Below are 16,991 nucleotides of genomic sequence, written 5' to 3'. Positions count from 1 at the left end.
CAAACAATCTAGGACAAAATAGCTGAACTGGAAAGTGAGCTGAACTGGAGATTTTTCCAAAATAGATATTTTGGTCGAGATTGTTCATTTCTTTTGCTTCCTCCTAACTCTTCACCCTCTAGTGAATAACCCTGTAAGTGTACTGAAAAGAACAAATCATTCAGATTAGAAAAAAAAATATCAAGAAATACCATTATTTGACCATGTACACTGCTCAGTATCTATAACACTTGGCATTGATAATAACATGTCTTGTAACAATATTCTTGATAGGACACAACTTACCAGTAAATGCAACATACTTCACTAACAGATAAAAATCAAAAGAATGTAAGGCATCAAAGTATGCCCACCAACGTCAAGTAAATGATTGAATGTCATAGTTTGGACCCAGATGTCATTTACTATTCTTACATTTTTTAGTGTTTTCTTCCATACCGTGAGACTTTGCATCAAAAAGTATTTTAATCACGGTCCACAATGTTGGTATAAGCTGGTTACTGGTCAGTATGTCGGGTCAGCATGCTCAGGGCATTTATAAAAAAAAAAAAAGACAACTGGTCTTATCATGGCCAAATCACTGCTTAAAAAACCCCAAACCGTACATTTATAAAGCACAGTGATGTGCTTAAAGCTGGCCATACACCTTACAATTATCGTAATCTTGCTAGTCGGCTCTCAAAACACCTGACCAATGCCTGCATCCAAACAGATTGTTCAGGTATTTTGACAGACAGCGGGGCTGACTAGCAAGATACTGAAGCTTGGCCCCGTGAGAGATTCCTCCATCCACACAGTTACGTGTAGATGGAGGAATCTGTTGCACTTTTTCCATCTGACCACAGAAAATCTGCAGATAATTGTAAGGTGTATGGCCAGCTTTACAAGGATACTTAATAGTGTACTGTGCTAGCTTTGAGACTCTGAAGTTACCTAGTCATGGGGCCAGCTCTTTTTCAATCACTGAGATCTCTCTGCTGCAATACGCAATTATTTTAAACTGCAAATATCTAAGGATTAGTAATTCGGTCTACTAGTAATTTATCACCAATTGATAGCACTGAAATGCTCAGCACCAAAAGATAGGTTCCAAATATTGTATTTTGTTTTACATGTGTTTTTTCTACACTAGTCTGTTTGATTTTTTTTTCAAATACATACAGTATACATTATCACTTTAATTTTTCCAAGCATTGCACTCATACTTACCAGCATAGAAAGTTGTCTGAACCTAGATTCAGATCGACTTGGAGAAATAGCAGCCTTTTCAGATATGGCATCACCATCATTATCTTCATGCTGTAATATACAAGGTATATTAACAGGAACATTTATAGTTCTAGGCCACTTGTATTTGTTTTTTAAGCATTTTAGTCTTTAAGCACTAAACACACACATATATTATATTTTATAATTTTCTGAGATTGTGGATTTGGGGTTTTCATGAGCTGTAAGCCATAATCATCACAATTATGACAAATCACGGCTTGAATTATCTTGCTTTGCATGTAATGAGTCTATCTCATATATTAGTTTCACCTTTTAAGTTGCATGAGTGAAATAAATGAACTTTTGCACGATATTCTAATTATTCGAGTTTCACCTGTATTGATTATGTGCAGATTTTCTATGGTCAGATGGAAAAAAATGCAACAGATTCCTCCATCCACACCTGAACAATGCCTGCATACAATGAGATTGTTCAGGTGTTTTGAGAGCGGTGCGACTAGCGAGATACTGAAGCTTGGCCCAGCGGGATATTCCTCAATCCTCGCAGTTTAGTGTAGATGGAAGAATCTGCACTTTTTCCATCTGACCATAGACAATCTGCAGATAATCTATATCTGTATGGCCAGCTTAGGAAAGAGCCAAGAGTTGTCAGTCTGTAAGGGGACCAGGCTGTGGGGAACAAAGAGACTGTCAGAGATGGACAGCTAAGAAGGGCTAAAGCTGGGTCTGTCCATTGGAGACCCTTATATGTGTTTATTTCATTTTGAGAAAATTAAAGTTGGCAAAAAGCACTGAAGGACACCTTGATTAGTGGATTGAGTACTTGAAATGAACTGTCTACGATGCTGATCCCTTCCTCGACAGCATATACTTACCATTCGTTTTGCTCCCACGCATCTCCATTGGTCCCCAAGTAGCCAAGCACTGGAGTTGTCACATTTAAGGTTGGAGGTATCAGGTATGTTTTCTCTCTAAATGGCTGATTAGAGCATTGGCAAAGTATAGGTTTGCTTTAAGCCAAGGCTTAATCACAAACTCCTGTCTTCTCCAAATTTGTGCTGTTTTTCCTTTGTGTACCACAGGCAAAGTCTGAGACCACATCATACTACTAGGTTATGTGACAAGAGTACTTACTGAAGCACTGTAGTACACAGGATATTAACAGTGTGTGTTTTTAACATGATCATGGCATGATAACTACTTTCATGTCTATTGCTTAGGACTGCACATATACCTGTGACTTTTTTTGGCTTGAAAAACACATTGATTTTAGAAATCTCGTTTGTCACCTTTAGAAATGCTGATAGTGTGTCCTCTGTATTTGCCTGAAATAGATGGTTTCTGAACTCTTTGTTTTTTCCAATTTTTTTTAAAAGAAAGATGGAGAGGAATTCCAGTGGGTCATCCTGCAGACGCAAATAATAATAGTAATATAAAAGGGTGACTTTAGACAATCTTTCAAATGCAATAATTATTGCATTACTACAATATATTAAAGCAGCAGCCATTCAAGTACAGATACCGATCACATTACTATTACAATGCTTTGCAATGCAGAAAAGCATGGAGTACTTACACGCTTCTCCTTAACAAGTTCCACCAAAGCTTCAGTTAATGCGTCAGCAATGTCTTGATTGGTCTGCACCTTTACCATGGACATTGTGTCAAACATGAACTGTCCTATAAACAGAAACCCAATGTCACACTGATCATTTCATTCCGAAAATATTTTATTGTGAAAAGACCATATTTACTCTGTTAGCTTAAATATGTACAACCAAAATTCCATGGGGTTCAACCTTAAAAAGAATAATGCCCAATCCAGCCAAAACTTTTTTTGGTTAGTTTTGGATAGAGTGGGGAAGACTTCTATCATCATTTTATTGTGTCTTTGCCCGTTGTTTGGAGGGTTAGTTTCACTTCCTGACTTTTTGACAGGTATTACATTTATCCTCCGTTGGCTGCAAATATGTATCCCACAGCATATATCCCATCATCTGGTGCTGGCTCCCACATGGCTTGTCTACACCTCACAATATACAAGCAAAAAAAATAGAGGTACTCTATAGTTAAAAAAGCCGCTATCTATATTTAATGTTCCACCTGGTGTGAGGCAGATTATCTGAGCTTCACTCAGTAAGAGCTTATTTGTAGTGTGCACTCAAACCGGGGGGAACATAGATTAGCAGCTTACAGATCGGGGGGCCACTTTCTTCTTTTTTTGCTTGTAAGTTGTCGGGTATAACAGGAAGTCAGATCCCCCCTTCCATCCTAACACTGAGGATTGTTTAGAACCCAGTCAGGTGCATCCCTGTCCGAGTGATGGGTGGCAAAGAAGAATAGGAAGAAAACAGAAATCTCCTGAATAGGGACACAGACAGCATTTAAAACATGACTGAGGCTCTAGTCCTTCTCTACTCTGAGATTGGAAAAAAAATGTTTCGGCAGATGCTGGACTTTAGATCTTTAAGCATCCCAACTGATGCAATAGGAAAAAATCCTTAGTCCAATGCACAGGGAACTTTACCTTTTTAACCTGCAAAACACATTTTCTTGTATTTCTTTAGTTCATCAAAAACCATTTCGAAATGAATAGTGCAAAAAACATCACACTCCATCTCAAAGCACAACATTTCAAATCAATACCAAGCCTTTGTTATGTAGGAGCTGTCACACTGCTTGTTTATAGTCAACTACATATGTAGCAATGCTGAAGATTATGCCGGCTGGAAACAATGTAACAGGGGGGCTACATAATCACTGCCTCTTGCCATGAGGATACCAGCGTACATGACTAGTTTTCTGTGTTATGTCTGGGGGAAGGGAGGGGAACACGTTGGGTTTTTATTTTCATTTATTAAAAGTATTGTGGACCTGTGTTGAGAAGCATTCTCCTTCTTACATTATAAACTGCACTGCTTTGTAATTTCAACTCTGTGATCTACAATTACACTGACATAGTTCACTGTTTAAAAATAATACAAAGTGAGTATCACCCCCAAATAGATACTAGCTTGGCGAACAAAACATATGAACTATAAGCAAGAGATAGACAAGTAGCCCCTTGCTATACTGGCACCACTCCGCATGCCCCATATTGGGGGAACTTTTCAGATATCATCTCACAGAGTAGACATACTCCAGCCTTTCACAGCTCCAGAAGACAGCCGCTGAGTGTAATATCTTGTGGTTGTGAAGGGAACAGTGAGGTGAAGGTTTTTACAAGAAGCAAGATGCAGAACATGCAAGAGATGGGATATACACCATTGCACATATCTAAAGTGTTTGGTGCTGTGTCCCTGCCCCCAAAAATAAATTAGACGTAAGCATTAAGCCTTGAGAAAGTGTTGTTGTGTCCAAGAGAAACATATGTTGCCATTTTGGAGGCGTCACATTTTTGTTATCCGATAACTCAACTGTTCACGCTATAGCAGATAATTAAGATAACAATAGCATCTTGAATAGTGGTAAATATTGAGATCGATAACCCTTTTCTATATTGTGTCCCCTTTTCTTTAATATTCTTCCATATGTGAAAGGCATCTTATGACAGAACAACAAAGGAACATAGCTGTATAGACACTTACATGTAGATCCAGGTACCAGAGGATGGACGGGCCCTGGATCTACATGTAAGTGTTTATACCGCTATTTTTCTGCCATGGTCTGCCAAGTTAGCTAGTGCTCCATTGTCTTTGCGCCCTCTGTGTTCCTTTGTTGTTTTGCATTCACAGTTTCTCCTACTGTTTCCCAGGGCTGCATGTTTTTTAGTTAGCCTTCCGTTCTTAGGGCTCCCATCCGAGAGCGCTGTTTATGTATTTCTGTTTTTTTATGATGAGACAGAGATTACCTATGATCCTGCCGGATACATTTCTCTGGAGATCACTAAGGTAAAGCTTCATCTGCTTCCTGACCATATGTAGAGCTTCCTCCATTACACTGGCTAATCTGCACCAGGCCTGTAGTTTCACTTCTGTGAAGTATAAAAATGGGGGGAATTTGCGTCTTCCAGATGTCATCAGCCATTCACTGAAAACTGAAAATGATGTACATTAAACACATTAATGTAATATAAAACACAGTAACAATTAATGCGTATAGCACATACAGTAATAAATCACTGATTTTACAAAGTACACACACAATATAGTTAGAATACCGTAACCATCATATGTCATACCAATCTTATGGTACAACTATAATCTTACAGAGTTGTAGTAACCTTCATCAGATGGAGATGTGTGTGTAGAGTTTAATTTGAAATGATCTATGTCTCACTGCACTCCAGACCAGAATCCCAATGCAATAAGATGGGTGCTGGTATGACCAGTGGATAAGTCCAAAAGTATGAACTAGTCACCTGCACACCAAGGTCCAACATGTTAAATACCTTTATTCAGACGCTAAACATGCATGGTAGCACTAGTGAACAGCAACGTTTCGGAACCATAAGAGCAGTGGTTCACAACCTGTGTAACCTCAGGACCCAACCCTGGTCATCAAGTAAGGGCTCAAGTTGCGCCGCACTGGAATGCTCGGCATTGCGGTACCGTGTGTTCCGGTGCGGGCGGTTGAACAGTGGGTGGGGCTTGCGTTTGGGGTGCCATTTAAATGAATGGCAATCCAGTACACCTCCCACACCAGGATTTGTGGTAGGTGCGATTTTTTTCTACAGTGAGTAGATCCTGAGCCTGGAGTCCAGTGTGGGCTGCTGTGCTGTGACGTAGCTCCATCCATATGTGCATTGCTTGTACAACTCCCTTGCATGCCCTGTAGAGGTGCCGGGAGCCAGAATGTGAGGTCTCTTTGGTCCAGGCACCTCTATAGGACTTGCAAGGGAGCTGTAAGCAATGCACGTATGGATGGAGCTTCCTCGCAGCCATAGCCCCATCCCACCTTAAGCTGACAATCAGTGCTGGGCAGCATATTCTGAATGGCTGCTTGGCATCAGAACTGACAGTGCTGCGCTAGAGTTAGGCTGAGGAGCCTCTCACCTTGAAAAGTGGAAGGCATGCGGCAATCCTCTGAACAAGAGGTCACGACCCGCCAGTTGAGAACCAAAGCATTAGAGGTTCCTTCTTTAGGCAAACATAGTCACTATGTTTGCCTGAAGTATGAACCTCTAATGGTTCCGAAACGTTGCTGTTGACTAGTGCTACCACTACGTCTGAATAAAGGCATTTAACACGTTGGACCTTGGTGGGCCAGTGACTACTTCAAACTTTCGAGTTTAGTTTGAATTCTCATACCTTAATACGCAAAGAGTAATTTATAGGAACAATCAACTGGTGTTTCTCTGAATAATTTGAAGTAGTCAATTTCACTCTTTATCTTTCAAAGTATTTTATTAATTTTCCAGCGTAGAATAAAACAATAATATAGTACATGATGCACAAACAGTATAGCATACAATTGCATTTCAGAGTCTTCCACATTAGCATAGTCAAGTAGTAAGAGGGGATCACTAGAAACCATACACACAATGCATAATAATTCTGTGAAACAGAACATATCTATCCACCTACTCTTGCCAATTTATCCCCCATCAGCAAAAACAAAATCAAGACAGTCTGAGAGGAATATCAGGCATAGGGATCCACCTGTGTCTGAAGCAAACACTTGTTATGATCTCCTCCATATCTATATAGATCAGGGGTAGCCAAACTCCGGCCCTCCAGCTGTGGTGAAACTACCAATCCCATGATGCATCTCTCTCCGGGAGTCCTGTCTGTGGCTGTGAGAATCTTGCAATGCCTCATGGGATTTGTAGTTCCACCACAGCTGGAGGGCCGGAGTTTGGCTACCACTGATATAGATAGAAGACTTTCTGTCCAACATCAATGTACTAAACAGCTCACGTGTGCGAGCCTAAAGAAGGAAGAAACAGACAAAAAGAAGAGGAAAAGGAAATAGATACTAAAAGAAGCAGAACAGCTTAAGAGTCCGAAAAGAGTAGATCCATCCCCGACCAAATAGCCCAACATCTACTTAAACATAGTGCCCAGAGAAAAAATACCAGAAAAATTGTACAATGGAAATTACCCGTTTTCCAGCACCCCTGTATATAACATCCAGGGGGTCCAGGTCAATTCAAAGCATTTTTTAGTATCTTGGAGGATTCTGTGAAGTTTCTCATGGGCCATAATCCACGACATTTTCACCTTTTTTTTCACTCTTTAGAGAGTATACATGGAATGCTCTTCATAAGCTCATAATCGTAAATAACACTTACAATTACTAGAAATTGTATAAAAGGCATGAACTATCCAGTCTGTACTTACTATGTTGGTAAGACCCAGTGGCTATCCCAGTCGGTGAACAAAACATAATGCCAGCTAACCGAGACAGGTTGTCTAGTATTTCCATTCCTGAATCTAGAATACAAAATTATGCATATTTCTATTTCTCTATAGTTTCTCAATACAAGGCAACACAAAAAAAATCTTAACTGAACTGTAAAGATAGTATAAGACAGGCTTAAGAAAAGACTAAAGAAAGATTGTAATTGCAAGTACCAATCCTACAAACACATTGTTATTTCAATTTGTTATTGTCATTTCACTTGTAAAGTAAATGTAATTACAAGATATTATATTTGCATAGGCTGATTTAAAATAGAGTTAGATAATTGCCACCCAAACAAGGTTAGACAATCATCACTTTTTATATATATATGTATATATATATATATATATATAAACTTAAAATACAAGAAGGGAAAGTTGTTCCCTCTTCATCAAGGCACATGAAAAGAACCATTGTTTCTTTGACTAATCTAGTTTTTATCTGGCCTCTAACTTCAGCCAAAATTAGTTAGAATCCACCTGATGTTTGTTAATTTGGTATAGTAGACAAGAATATTGGCCACACTATACTAGAATATTCTTGCAAGAAAGTTTGTTTATGGCTTGCAAAGCCATACCTATCATATGGATGAGCCCATCATCTGTCGCCCAGCGGTTAATCAGATTATCTCTTCTGAAAAAGTTATATATGGGAACTGTCCCTTAAAATTCCATAAAATGTGCGACTTATAGTGTAATTCTACTCTCAATTTAAGTTCGGGGTGACCTCCCTAGACTAAAAGTTTAACCCCTTCGTGACGGGAGACGTACAGTGTACGTCCCGTCACAAAGTGGCTATATGACTGGCCACGTACACTGTACGTGCCGAGTTATATTAGCCTCTGTAATGCTGGTAACTGCTGATTCTCAGCAGTTCCAGTCATTAATTAATGCCTCACTATTGAGACATTCATTAATGAAATAGTTAAGCTTTTTTAAAAGCTTCTTTCTTTCATGAATGAAAGAATTAAGCCTTTACATTCAGATACGGGTTCGCTAAATAGCGATCCCGTATCTGACAGCTGAAGATAGCAGAGAGGTAGCAGTGACTCACCTCTCCGCTATTCGTTTTGACAGCTGGAAAGCCTGGCCCGATGTTAAATGATACATTTCAACCACTAGATACAAAATGTATCTCTTGAGTGAAATGCATCAGTTTTGATCGTCTAGGAACGATCAAAGACCTTTAGTGAGATCTGATTCTGACATGCTGTCAGGATCAGTCTCTAAAGTTATTATTAGCTGTTCCTAAGCTTGGAGCAGCCTGATAATAACTAAAAAATTTAAAAAGTTAATTTATTAAGCAGTCATAGTGATTGCTTGATATAAACTGACAAAAAAAAAATATTTTTTTTTTACACTTATTTTTTTTACAAAGTGTAAAAAAAAAAAAAAAAGTGTACAAAAAATTAGGAAAATAAAACGTTTATATATAAATATATTTGTATACTATAATTATTATTAAAAAAATTCTAAAAATAATAATAATAATCAAAACTTGCTGCTGTGGAAGAATCACACAGCAAAAATGTAAAAAGTGTGTCAGTCATTTAGGAACAGAAACTAAAAACTAGCTCAGTCATGAAGGGGTTAAACTACCTCACAGTCAGTATATGTGGACTCCTTGGCAACGTCTTTCAGAATATATGTATGTAATTAAATCACACAAGAGACACTGATTGTTTTATGTTTTATGAACAATATTTCTACTCAAATGTTTTTTATAAGTTTACTGTAATTGTGAACATTGATGGACTTTAATATTTATGCATAGCTGTTTGAGTTTAATAAACAGAGTTTACAAAAATGAGTAAGAATCTCTATTGGGAAACTTGTTCCCATAACAACTGACAAAGATGGGATTTCAGCTAGTTTTGAGGAGATTGCCACTCACTTTCTGTTGTGTCTTCAGGATAGGAAATGGAAGCATTAGCAATATGTTGGAAAATCTCTGAATAATAACAAACACTCTCAACAGGTGGAAACTTTTACAGCCTTAGGGAACACTTGTGGCACCCAATCTTTGCAGGCAATGTTTGAAGTTCAAAAATTACTTGGAAAAATCCGGCCATGCAAGGTCACCGTAAGGTGAAGAGTCTTAAACCAGACCATTGAAACAGAAAATAAATGGTCCAAAACCATTTAGACTCAAGAAGACACTCTTGTTTTATTTTTTTTACTGTTTTATCTGCTGCTGTTGTCCAGAAAAAATCATTTGTGCCCATTCTAAGATTACTATTACTTTGCTATGGAGGCCCCAAGATGCAAAATCAAGGCCTCTATAGCAAAGCAAAATAATCTCTGATAGGGCACAGTAGAGGCTTTTCTGGATAAGATAGACAGTAAGCTGTAAGCAGCAATGGATAGGTTCACTTTAAAAGTGATCTTGTCACATAGCCCATCCCAGGCAAAGTGACAGAGTCTGTGAAAAGCACACTGTCGGACCACTTTATTCTCAGCTCTCCAACATTCTTTGGCCACTCTTTCCTCCGCCACAATCACCACCAAACTACTCGGTATCTGATCTCAAAGAAAGTGCTGATGTTATACTTCCTTCATGTGAGGAGATCCCCCATACCTGCAAGCAATTTTTTCATTTCCTGGAGTTCTTCTTTAAACATTTAATTATATCCCTGATCCAAAGCCTAAATATCATTATTTCATCTGAAAGAGAGAACCACTAAAGATATTGTTTTCTTGATGATGCTCACAACAAATAGCATAGTACATATAAAGAAAATACAAAAAATGACACAAAACATATTGTAGTGGACATTCATTTTGTATGGATTAATTCACTATAATGTTATTACTCAACATGCCTTACCTGAAGCTGCAAAAGGGACAAACAGGTCAATGTGACCACCATCTTTATCTGACACCACACAGCTGCTTAATTTTTCCCAAAACTCTCTAATATGTGAACATAGAACATTCTGTGTATCGATTCGGACACCTGAAAAATACAAATTGTAAGCTCTTAACACTGTTTATATTTGGTTAAATATGTGATGTGCCCAGATTTGTTTGGCACATTGTATTAGGCAGGGCATAAAATTGTAGGCTTAGCAGTAAATTTGGTTTTACATGTCTGTCAAAATCTGAATGTGGTGTACATCATAACATTTCTGCACTAGAGCACTTACCCTGTAGTAAATGTAGGTGTTGAGAATTCCCATCTGCAACAACTCCAATACTGTGTGCTGTGCGTCCACCCAAAGCTTTCTCCACACAGAAGTTTAAACTTTCAAGAGTCATGCCATTGAAGTCATAAACTATAGGAACCACACCGGGTTTCACACAACTGAGTACAACCTACAAAAGCAAAGGTGAATACATCTAGTGGTATTACAAACAACCCAAAATGTGTATAATAATGTATATAATTTAATAATATAAAAAAATAGACAACCTCATATGCCAGTATGTGGGATGATATCAACACGAGGTGAAGAGGACCTGAGGTGCACAACTGTGCTGGCTGACCCCGGAAACTGTTGTATTGCTTTGTGTTTGTAGAAGGGTACGTGGTACATCCAGCTACATTATGCCTGAACAGAAATAAAAGAAGGAAAAAAACAGCGTAAACTATAGCAGAGATCACAGTCTAGAATGATACCTCCATGATGACAGATATTACATAGTGAACACAGGCAAACACAACTATGTTGTATACTTTACAAAAACAGTAACATTAGTGGTTTCCAACCTGCAAAACATTTATATCAGTATCTAATCATGTTTTCAAAATCCACATATTGCATATCAAAGGACTTTTTATTTGTTATTCAAAAGTTTCAAATCACATTTCAAAGGCTTCTAAAAGGTAAACATACTACAACTGTATAGTGGTCAGTCAGCAGTATCATTCACACTCCACATATTTGTATACTTGCATAATACAAATTAAGTTTTCAAAAAACCAATGTACCCAGTCATAGGCATGTGTGTGTGTAAACTTTTAGTTACATGCCAATGTGCATTATATAATAAAATGGCTATCTGATCAAAATGACATGTTTACCTTTTTGGCAATGAGTCTATTGATTGTTCTACAAGCTTCTTTTCCAAAGCCAATGTGAAGCTGGGTGTGTGGTTATCTTCATTCAAGAGCCAACTTGTCAACGTCTTATCTGGGCCTGTATCTTTCCCCTAAAATAAATGCAGCCATCTTAACTTCATAATAGAACCTTTCCCCCCCAAAAAAGGACAGATGATCATCATATACATATTGTTATACATCTACAAACATGAACACATTTGTTCATACCCTTCCACAAAGCAAAAAGGAACCCTCAATTTTCTCTAAAATAACTTCAAAACGGACCAACGTAATGGGCATCCATCACTGTTTATTACATATTTAAGTTAAATCATTTTGATTTTTTTTTTTTGATCAAGGGAATATTTAAAATAATAAAACATTAAAAATGGCATGTTAACCCAATATTTGGTTGCAAAATCTTTAGTGGTGGTCACTGCAAAAAAATTATTTTTGTATCTATTAATGAGACTTCTACATCTGCCAACAGGTAGATTGACTCACTATTCTTAAGAAAACTGCTCTAGCTGCCTCAGATTTGATGCCTTGGTTTGCCTTCTCCAGACGCCATGTTTCAGCTCTTTCTACAGACATTTGATATGATTGCGATCACAGCTTACAAAATGACACTTCAGAATAGTTTAATGTTTTGTTCTTAGGAATTCTTGGGTGCCCTGCACACATTTAAGGCACCACCTGCAGATGCAGCAAAGCAGTCCCAAAACATAATATTTGTGGTGTAACTGTGATTTGCCAAAAAGCATCAGTTTTGTCTTATCTGTGTAACAAACTTTCTGCCAGGAACATTGGGCTTGTCAAATGCATTTTTTACTTTCAACAGTTGTGCCCTCCTGGGTCTTTGAGCCCACTGTCGCTCAAAAAGCAATGTATTGGTCCGATCAAACACCGATGTACCTTGACCTTGGAATTCAGCTTGTATCTTCTTGGAAGCTTCCCTTGGTTCTTTGATTATCAGTCACACGATCCTTCAGTTCAATCTAGAAGTCGATTTTCTCCTTCAGCAAGACTGGGGTGGTTGGCTATATGGACCTTGAACTTTTTAATAATATTTGCAACGGTAGTCACATGGACATCAAGCTGCTTGAAGATGGCTTTACAGCCTTTACCTTTGACATGCTTGTCTTTTATTTTCTTTCTGACCTCCTCAGACAAAACTTTCCTTTACTTTCTCTGTTCGTTGTTCAATGTGGTGCACACAATTATATCAAACAGCATAGTGACTACTTTTCTCCATTAAAATAAGTTGACTGATTAAAAGATTGTGACATCTGTGACACCAATTACATTATAACGTTTGTTTGAAATATCACTATAATCTTTTCTGGGGGTACCAACAAATCTATCCAAGACATCTTGCACAACAAGCAATAATTTATAGCCTTTCAAATCAAATCTATGACATCAGGGGCGTAACTAGAAATCACAGGGCCCCATAGCAAACTGTTATATGGGGCACTGTGATTTCTAGTTACGTCCACCTGATAACCCAAACAGCCCACCTCAGAGTGACCCTGCGGGGTCCACCATAGACTCTCTATGGTGGGCTCTGAAGGGTCTCAGGTAGGCTGGTCAAACCCTCTTACGTGTCAGCCCCGATCCACTGTCTGCCTCCTCCTCCACGGTCACTGACTGGCCCCGCCTCCTCCATCGCTGGGCCCCACCTTCTTGGTCACATGACCCGCCTCCCCCATTGCCAGGCCCCACCTCCTCCATCACCGGGCCCCGCTTCCTCCATGCTGCCGACGTCGGGCCCAGCCATCTCTTCTGCAGCTTCTGGCTGCCACTGACTCAGCATTGGCTGAGAGGAGGAACGCGCCGCTGCACACATCACTGACAGGTTGTTAGTGATCTGACCAGCAGTGCGTTCCTCCTCACAGCTGCCACTGAGATGCAGCCTGAGATGTCATAGCGACCCAGGCAGCCTGCACGGCATCAGGGGGATGTCGTGGCTGGGTCCCCCTGTGCCCCAGGCCCCATAGCGGCCACCTGGGTTGCTATGGCGATTGTTCCGCCACTGTATGACATACCCAAGGCATGCAGTTATACATGGAAAACTTGCTTTCAATCTCATCACTTTTCAGGAGGAATGAAGCATTGTTTCAATGAGCTGCAAGTGTAGCAATACATTTGTCTACATCTTTATTTATCTTGTATTTAATATAACGGAGTATGCTGGGGTTGAGAAGCATCAAGAACCAGATAAACACTGGTATAAAAATTTTTGGCTATGATTTTTTTTTTTTAAGCCCGTGGATGTGCATCAAAACTTCCCCCTGTGAACAAAAAAAGTGCAACCGTGAAACCACAGCACACAAAAACGTGCACAAGGGTGCAAGGTCCTTCCAAAGAAGGGACCTACTTTCCTGACCCCCCGGGGCGCAAGGCTCCTGGATGGGGTTGAGACTGTTGGCCCACCAACCCGAAGGCTGGTGGGCCCATTTCCTTCGGGGACCTGCCGAAACAGGTCCCTCACAGTACTAGGCAAGTGGGCTCTCCCGAAGAGAAACCCACCTCCTGGGTGGGAGGAGACAGAGAACTCCGTAGGAGGCACAGAATCTCCTCCCAGCGTCAGGAATAGGCCCCGAAGAAACCTGCACCTTCAGCATCTGTGGGTCAAATAGTAAAATAAAAAAGTGCCAAACGTGGATAGAGTGCTTAAATAAATATAAAGTGCCAGTGCACCACTCTGACAGGCCTTAGGGGCCGGAGTGCAAAAATATTGCCCCAGACTAGCCATAAGGCCTGTCTTGGAGGCGAAGTGCAAAAAATTGCAATATGGTGTGTGACCAAGTGCTACAGTGAGTCATGTGGGGTCCCATACCATGTGACTTTCTGAGCACCCCTGGGACGCCACCCCCAGGGGGCACAACATCACGGGCTTCTGCCGCCCCCGAACCCTCGAGCCTCGACCAAGCTTTGCACCCGTTCAGTCAGTAGGCAATAGTGCCGAGGAAACTCCCCCCTCTTCTAAAAAGGAGTCGCCTCGAGCACCTACCTTTACTCCTGAAGGTACTAAGCAACTGTCCGTCCCAAGGACAGTCCGTGCTTTTCCCCTCTGGAACTGATAAGAACAGATACTACACTTGAGCTTAGCCAAAAGGCCGAGAAGCTTCTCTTAGATACTGGCTATGATTCCTAAAGTGCATGGCAAGCCATTTTTTTTTTCTTTCTCTTTTTTTAGGTAGATTGGGGAAAATAAGAACACCTGTTGGGTTTTCAGTCCAATTTGGTGGTCGGTTACAGAGATTTGCCCTAAGTTTCTGTCCTTGTGGCAACGGTTTTACTAGACAGGAACTAAGTAAAAATCTGCAAAAGGGACACAGACAGAAATAAAAAGCTGAAGTGTCATAATTCACCTACCTCCATACAGTGCTGTGATCTTGTAGAATTATGTCACAGTGATGACACGGATGGCACTGTATGAAAACTCCAACGTTATGATTAAATAATCACCAGCACACACGTAGTATAATCTTAGATCCTTGTTCAATTTATTCAATCATTGTGACATTAAATCATAAATCCCAATGTTTTGGGGCCATGCAGGGTCCCTTCCTCAAGGCAGGACAAGATTTGAGGGAAAATATTTAATAGAGCCCGGGTAGCAATAAAAACCTGACATGGGTTCTATACTATTCCCACTCTATTCGAAACTAAGAGAAAAAGTTTTGTCTGGACATGCACTTGGGTGTGATTGTTCTTAAAGTAGTATTAAACTTTTTAATAATGAATCCAGATCAAACAAATATACATTGCCCAGCAAAGCATTGCTTTACATTTTTCCCCAAATACTTACAATCATCATGTTTCTGAACAGCTGCATCCAAGTCTCTCAGCTCAGCTTCCCTGAACCTCCTGTCCAGTACAAGATCACAATGGACAACAGACTCCAGAAACTGTTCATCTACTAGCTTGGAGAAGGGAGGAGAGGGGGCCAGGGGGGAGGGGATTAGCTTGATTTGCTGACTGTGTGTTTGTGGAGACACCCACAGCTTACTAGCACACACAAGGGTAACTGCATACCACTCTGTTTGACAAAGAAGTCACTCTAAAACAGGATATCAGGGCCAGTGCTCAGAAGACCAGCTGATTCTGCAGGAAACTAAACCTTTTAAACATCAATGATCAACCTCGATTGTAAGTGATTTCATCAGCATTTGAAATAACTTAAAATCTTTTTTACTTTAATATCACTTTAATAAACGGTATTGCTCAGCAGACCACAGTCTTAGTTTCACTGGCTACTACTCAGTATTCCAAATCAAGAGCCTTATGAGCCAACCTGTAACTCCAACCTCAGCCACACTACTACCGGTACTAGTAAGTACCTCACTGTACTCACAAGATAATAATAATAATAATAGTAAATGGATTACACTAGACATTACAATCACAACATCCACATCACTAACCATATTACCCCATTTAACTTCAACTTCTGCAACACGACTAATGGTAAGTACATCACTGCACAATACAGTTATTGTATATAGGCAAGAACAATAGCCGTAAAAATTTTACACTAGACATTCCAATTACAAAGTCTACACAGTTTATTAATTCACATCACCCACTTTTCCAAAACTCACCTTAATCAACCACAGTGCTGCTTGCATTGAAGCCCGGTCAGTTAGACTCATAGATTGTGTTAAACTTAATTTGGAGTTTACAGCTGATCTCCAAGCTCCACTCATCCAAGGGGGTCTGCTTTTAAAGAGCTCCTCTAAAAAAAAAAAAAAACAGACCGCCATCTTTAAATAATTTTGAGACAAGTAATTACTAACTGCAGAGGAAAAAAAGTTAACAGATACACTTTTAGCTAAAAAATTAGTATTGTCCCCTTCTGGTGCTGGATCTGTAGAAGCATGTATTGTTAAGAAAACTGTTTTCCAATATGGGTTGTTCATGACCAGCATAGTATTTACTAGCTGCAGTATTTGCAGCCCACATTAGGATTGGGAACGAATGCCATACTGGAGACTTTAGAGCTGAGAGCTGGCTCATGAGGAATTATTACTGGTATCATTAGATCCTGTCTTCAGTGATAATGCCCACCCTTGCATTATATTATTGCATTCCCTCTCTGCTGCTTCTTTCCCTTCATCATCTCATTGACAATTGTTGCAAGATTAAAGCTTCAATCTATACTAAAGCACCTCATTCTGAAATAAAGAATTTCTACAATACACTTACTATAAACTAAAATAAGTATTATCACTGCTTTTACAAAATAAAGCTTACCTAGCCATAGTTACATAGTATTTGAGGTTGAATAAAGACACATGTCCATCAAGTCCAACCTATTGTGTGTGTGTGTGTGTGTGTGTGTGTGTGTGTGTATATAGGTCCTTGAG

At 39.6% G+C, this 16,991-nt stretch overlaps 1 protein-coding gene across 1 annotated transcript in view; it reads right to left on the bottom strand.

Annotated features, from left to right (window-relative positions):
* The window catches only part of ECT2L (epithelial cell transforming 2 like), a 37,161-nt gene that overhangs the window by 13,318 nt on the left and 6,852 nt on the right, over positions 1 to 16,991 (bottom strand). The window contains exons 5-14 of the mRNA XM_018567330.1: positions 16,227 to 16,360; positions 11,599 to 11,726; positions 10,987 to 11,125; positions 10,721 to 10,889; positions 10,402 to 10,530; positions 7,512 to 7,604; positions 5,081 to 5,266; positions 2,807 to 2,910; positions 2,520 to 2,636; positions 1,210 to 1,299 (exon numbers count right to left, since the gene is read on the bottom strand). Coding sequence (XP_018422832.1) covers positions 1,210 to 1,299; positions 2,520 to 2,636; positions 2,807 to 2,910; positions 5,081 to 5,266; positions 7,512 to 7,604; positions 10,402 to 10,530; positions 10,721 to 10,889; positions 10,987 to 11,125; positions 11,599 to 11,726; positions 16,227 to 16,360 — 1,289 coding nt within the window. The remainder of the gene's footprint in view (positions 1 to 1,209; positions 1,300 to 2,519; positions 2,637 to 2,806; positions 2,911 to 5,080; positions 5,267 to 7,511; positions 7,605 to 10,401; positions 10,531 to 10,720; positions 10,890 to 10,986; positions 11,126 to 11,598; positions 11,727 to 16,226; positions 16,361 to 16,991) is intronic.

Source organism: Nanorana parkeri, unplaced genomic scaffold (genome assembly GCF_000935625.1).
Source record: "Nanorana parkeri isolate BGI_ZX_2015 unplaced genomic scaffold, ASM93562v1 scaffold1031, whole genome shotgun sequence".
Lineage (NCBI taxonomy): Eukaryota > Metazoa > Chordata > Amphibia > Anura > Dicroglossidae > Nanorana > Nanorana parkeri.
The sequence above is the reverse complement of the archived record's forward strand: the minus strand, read 5'-3'. Positions and strand labels throughout refer to the sequence as shown.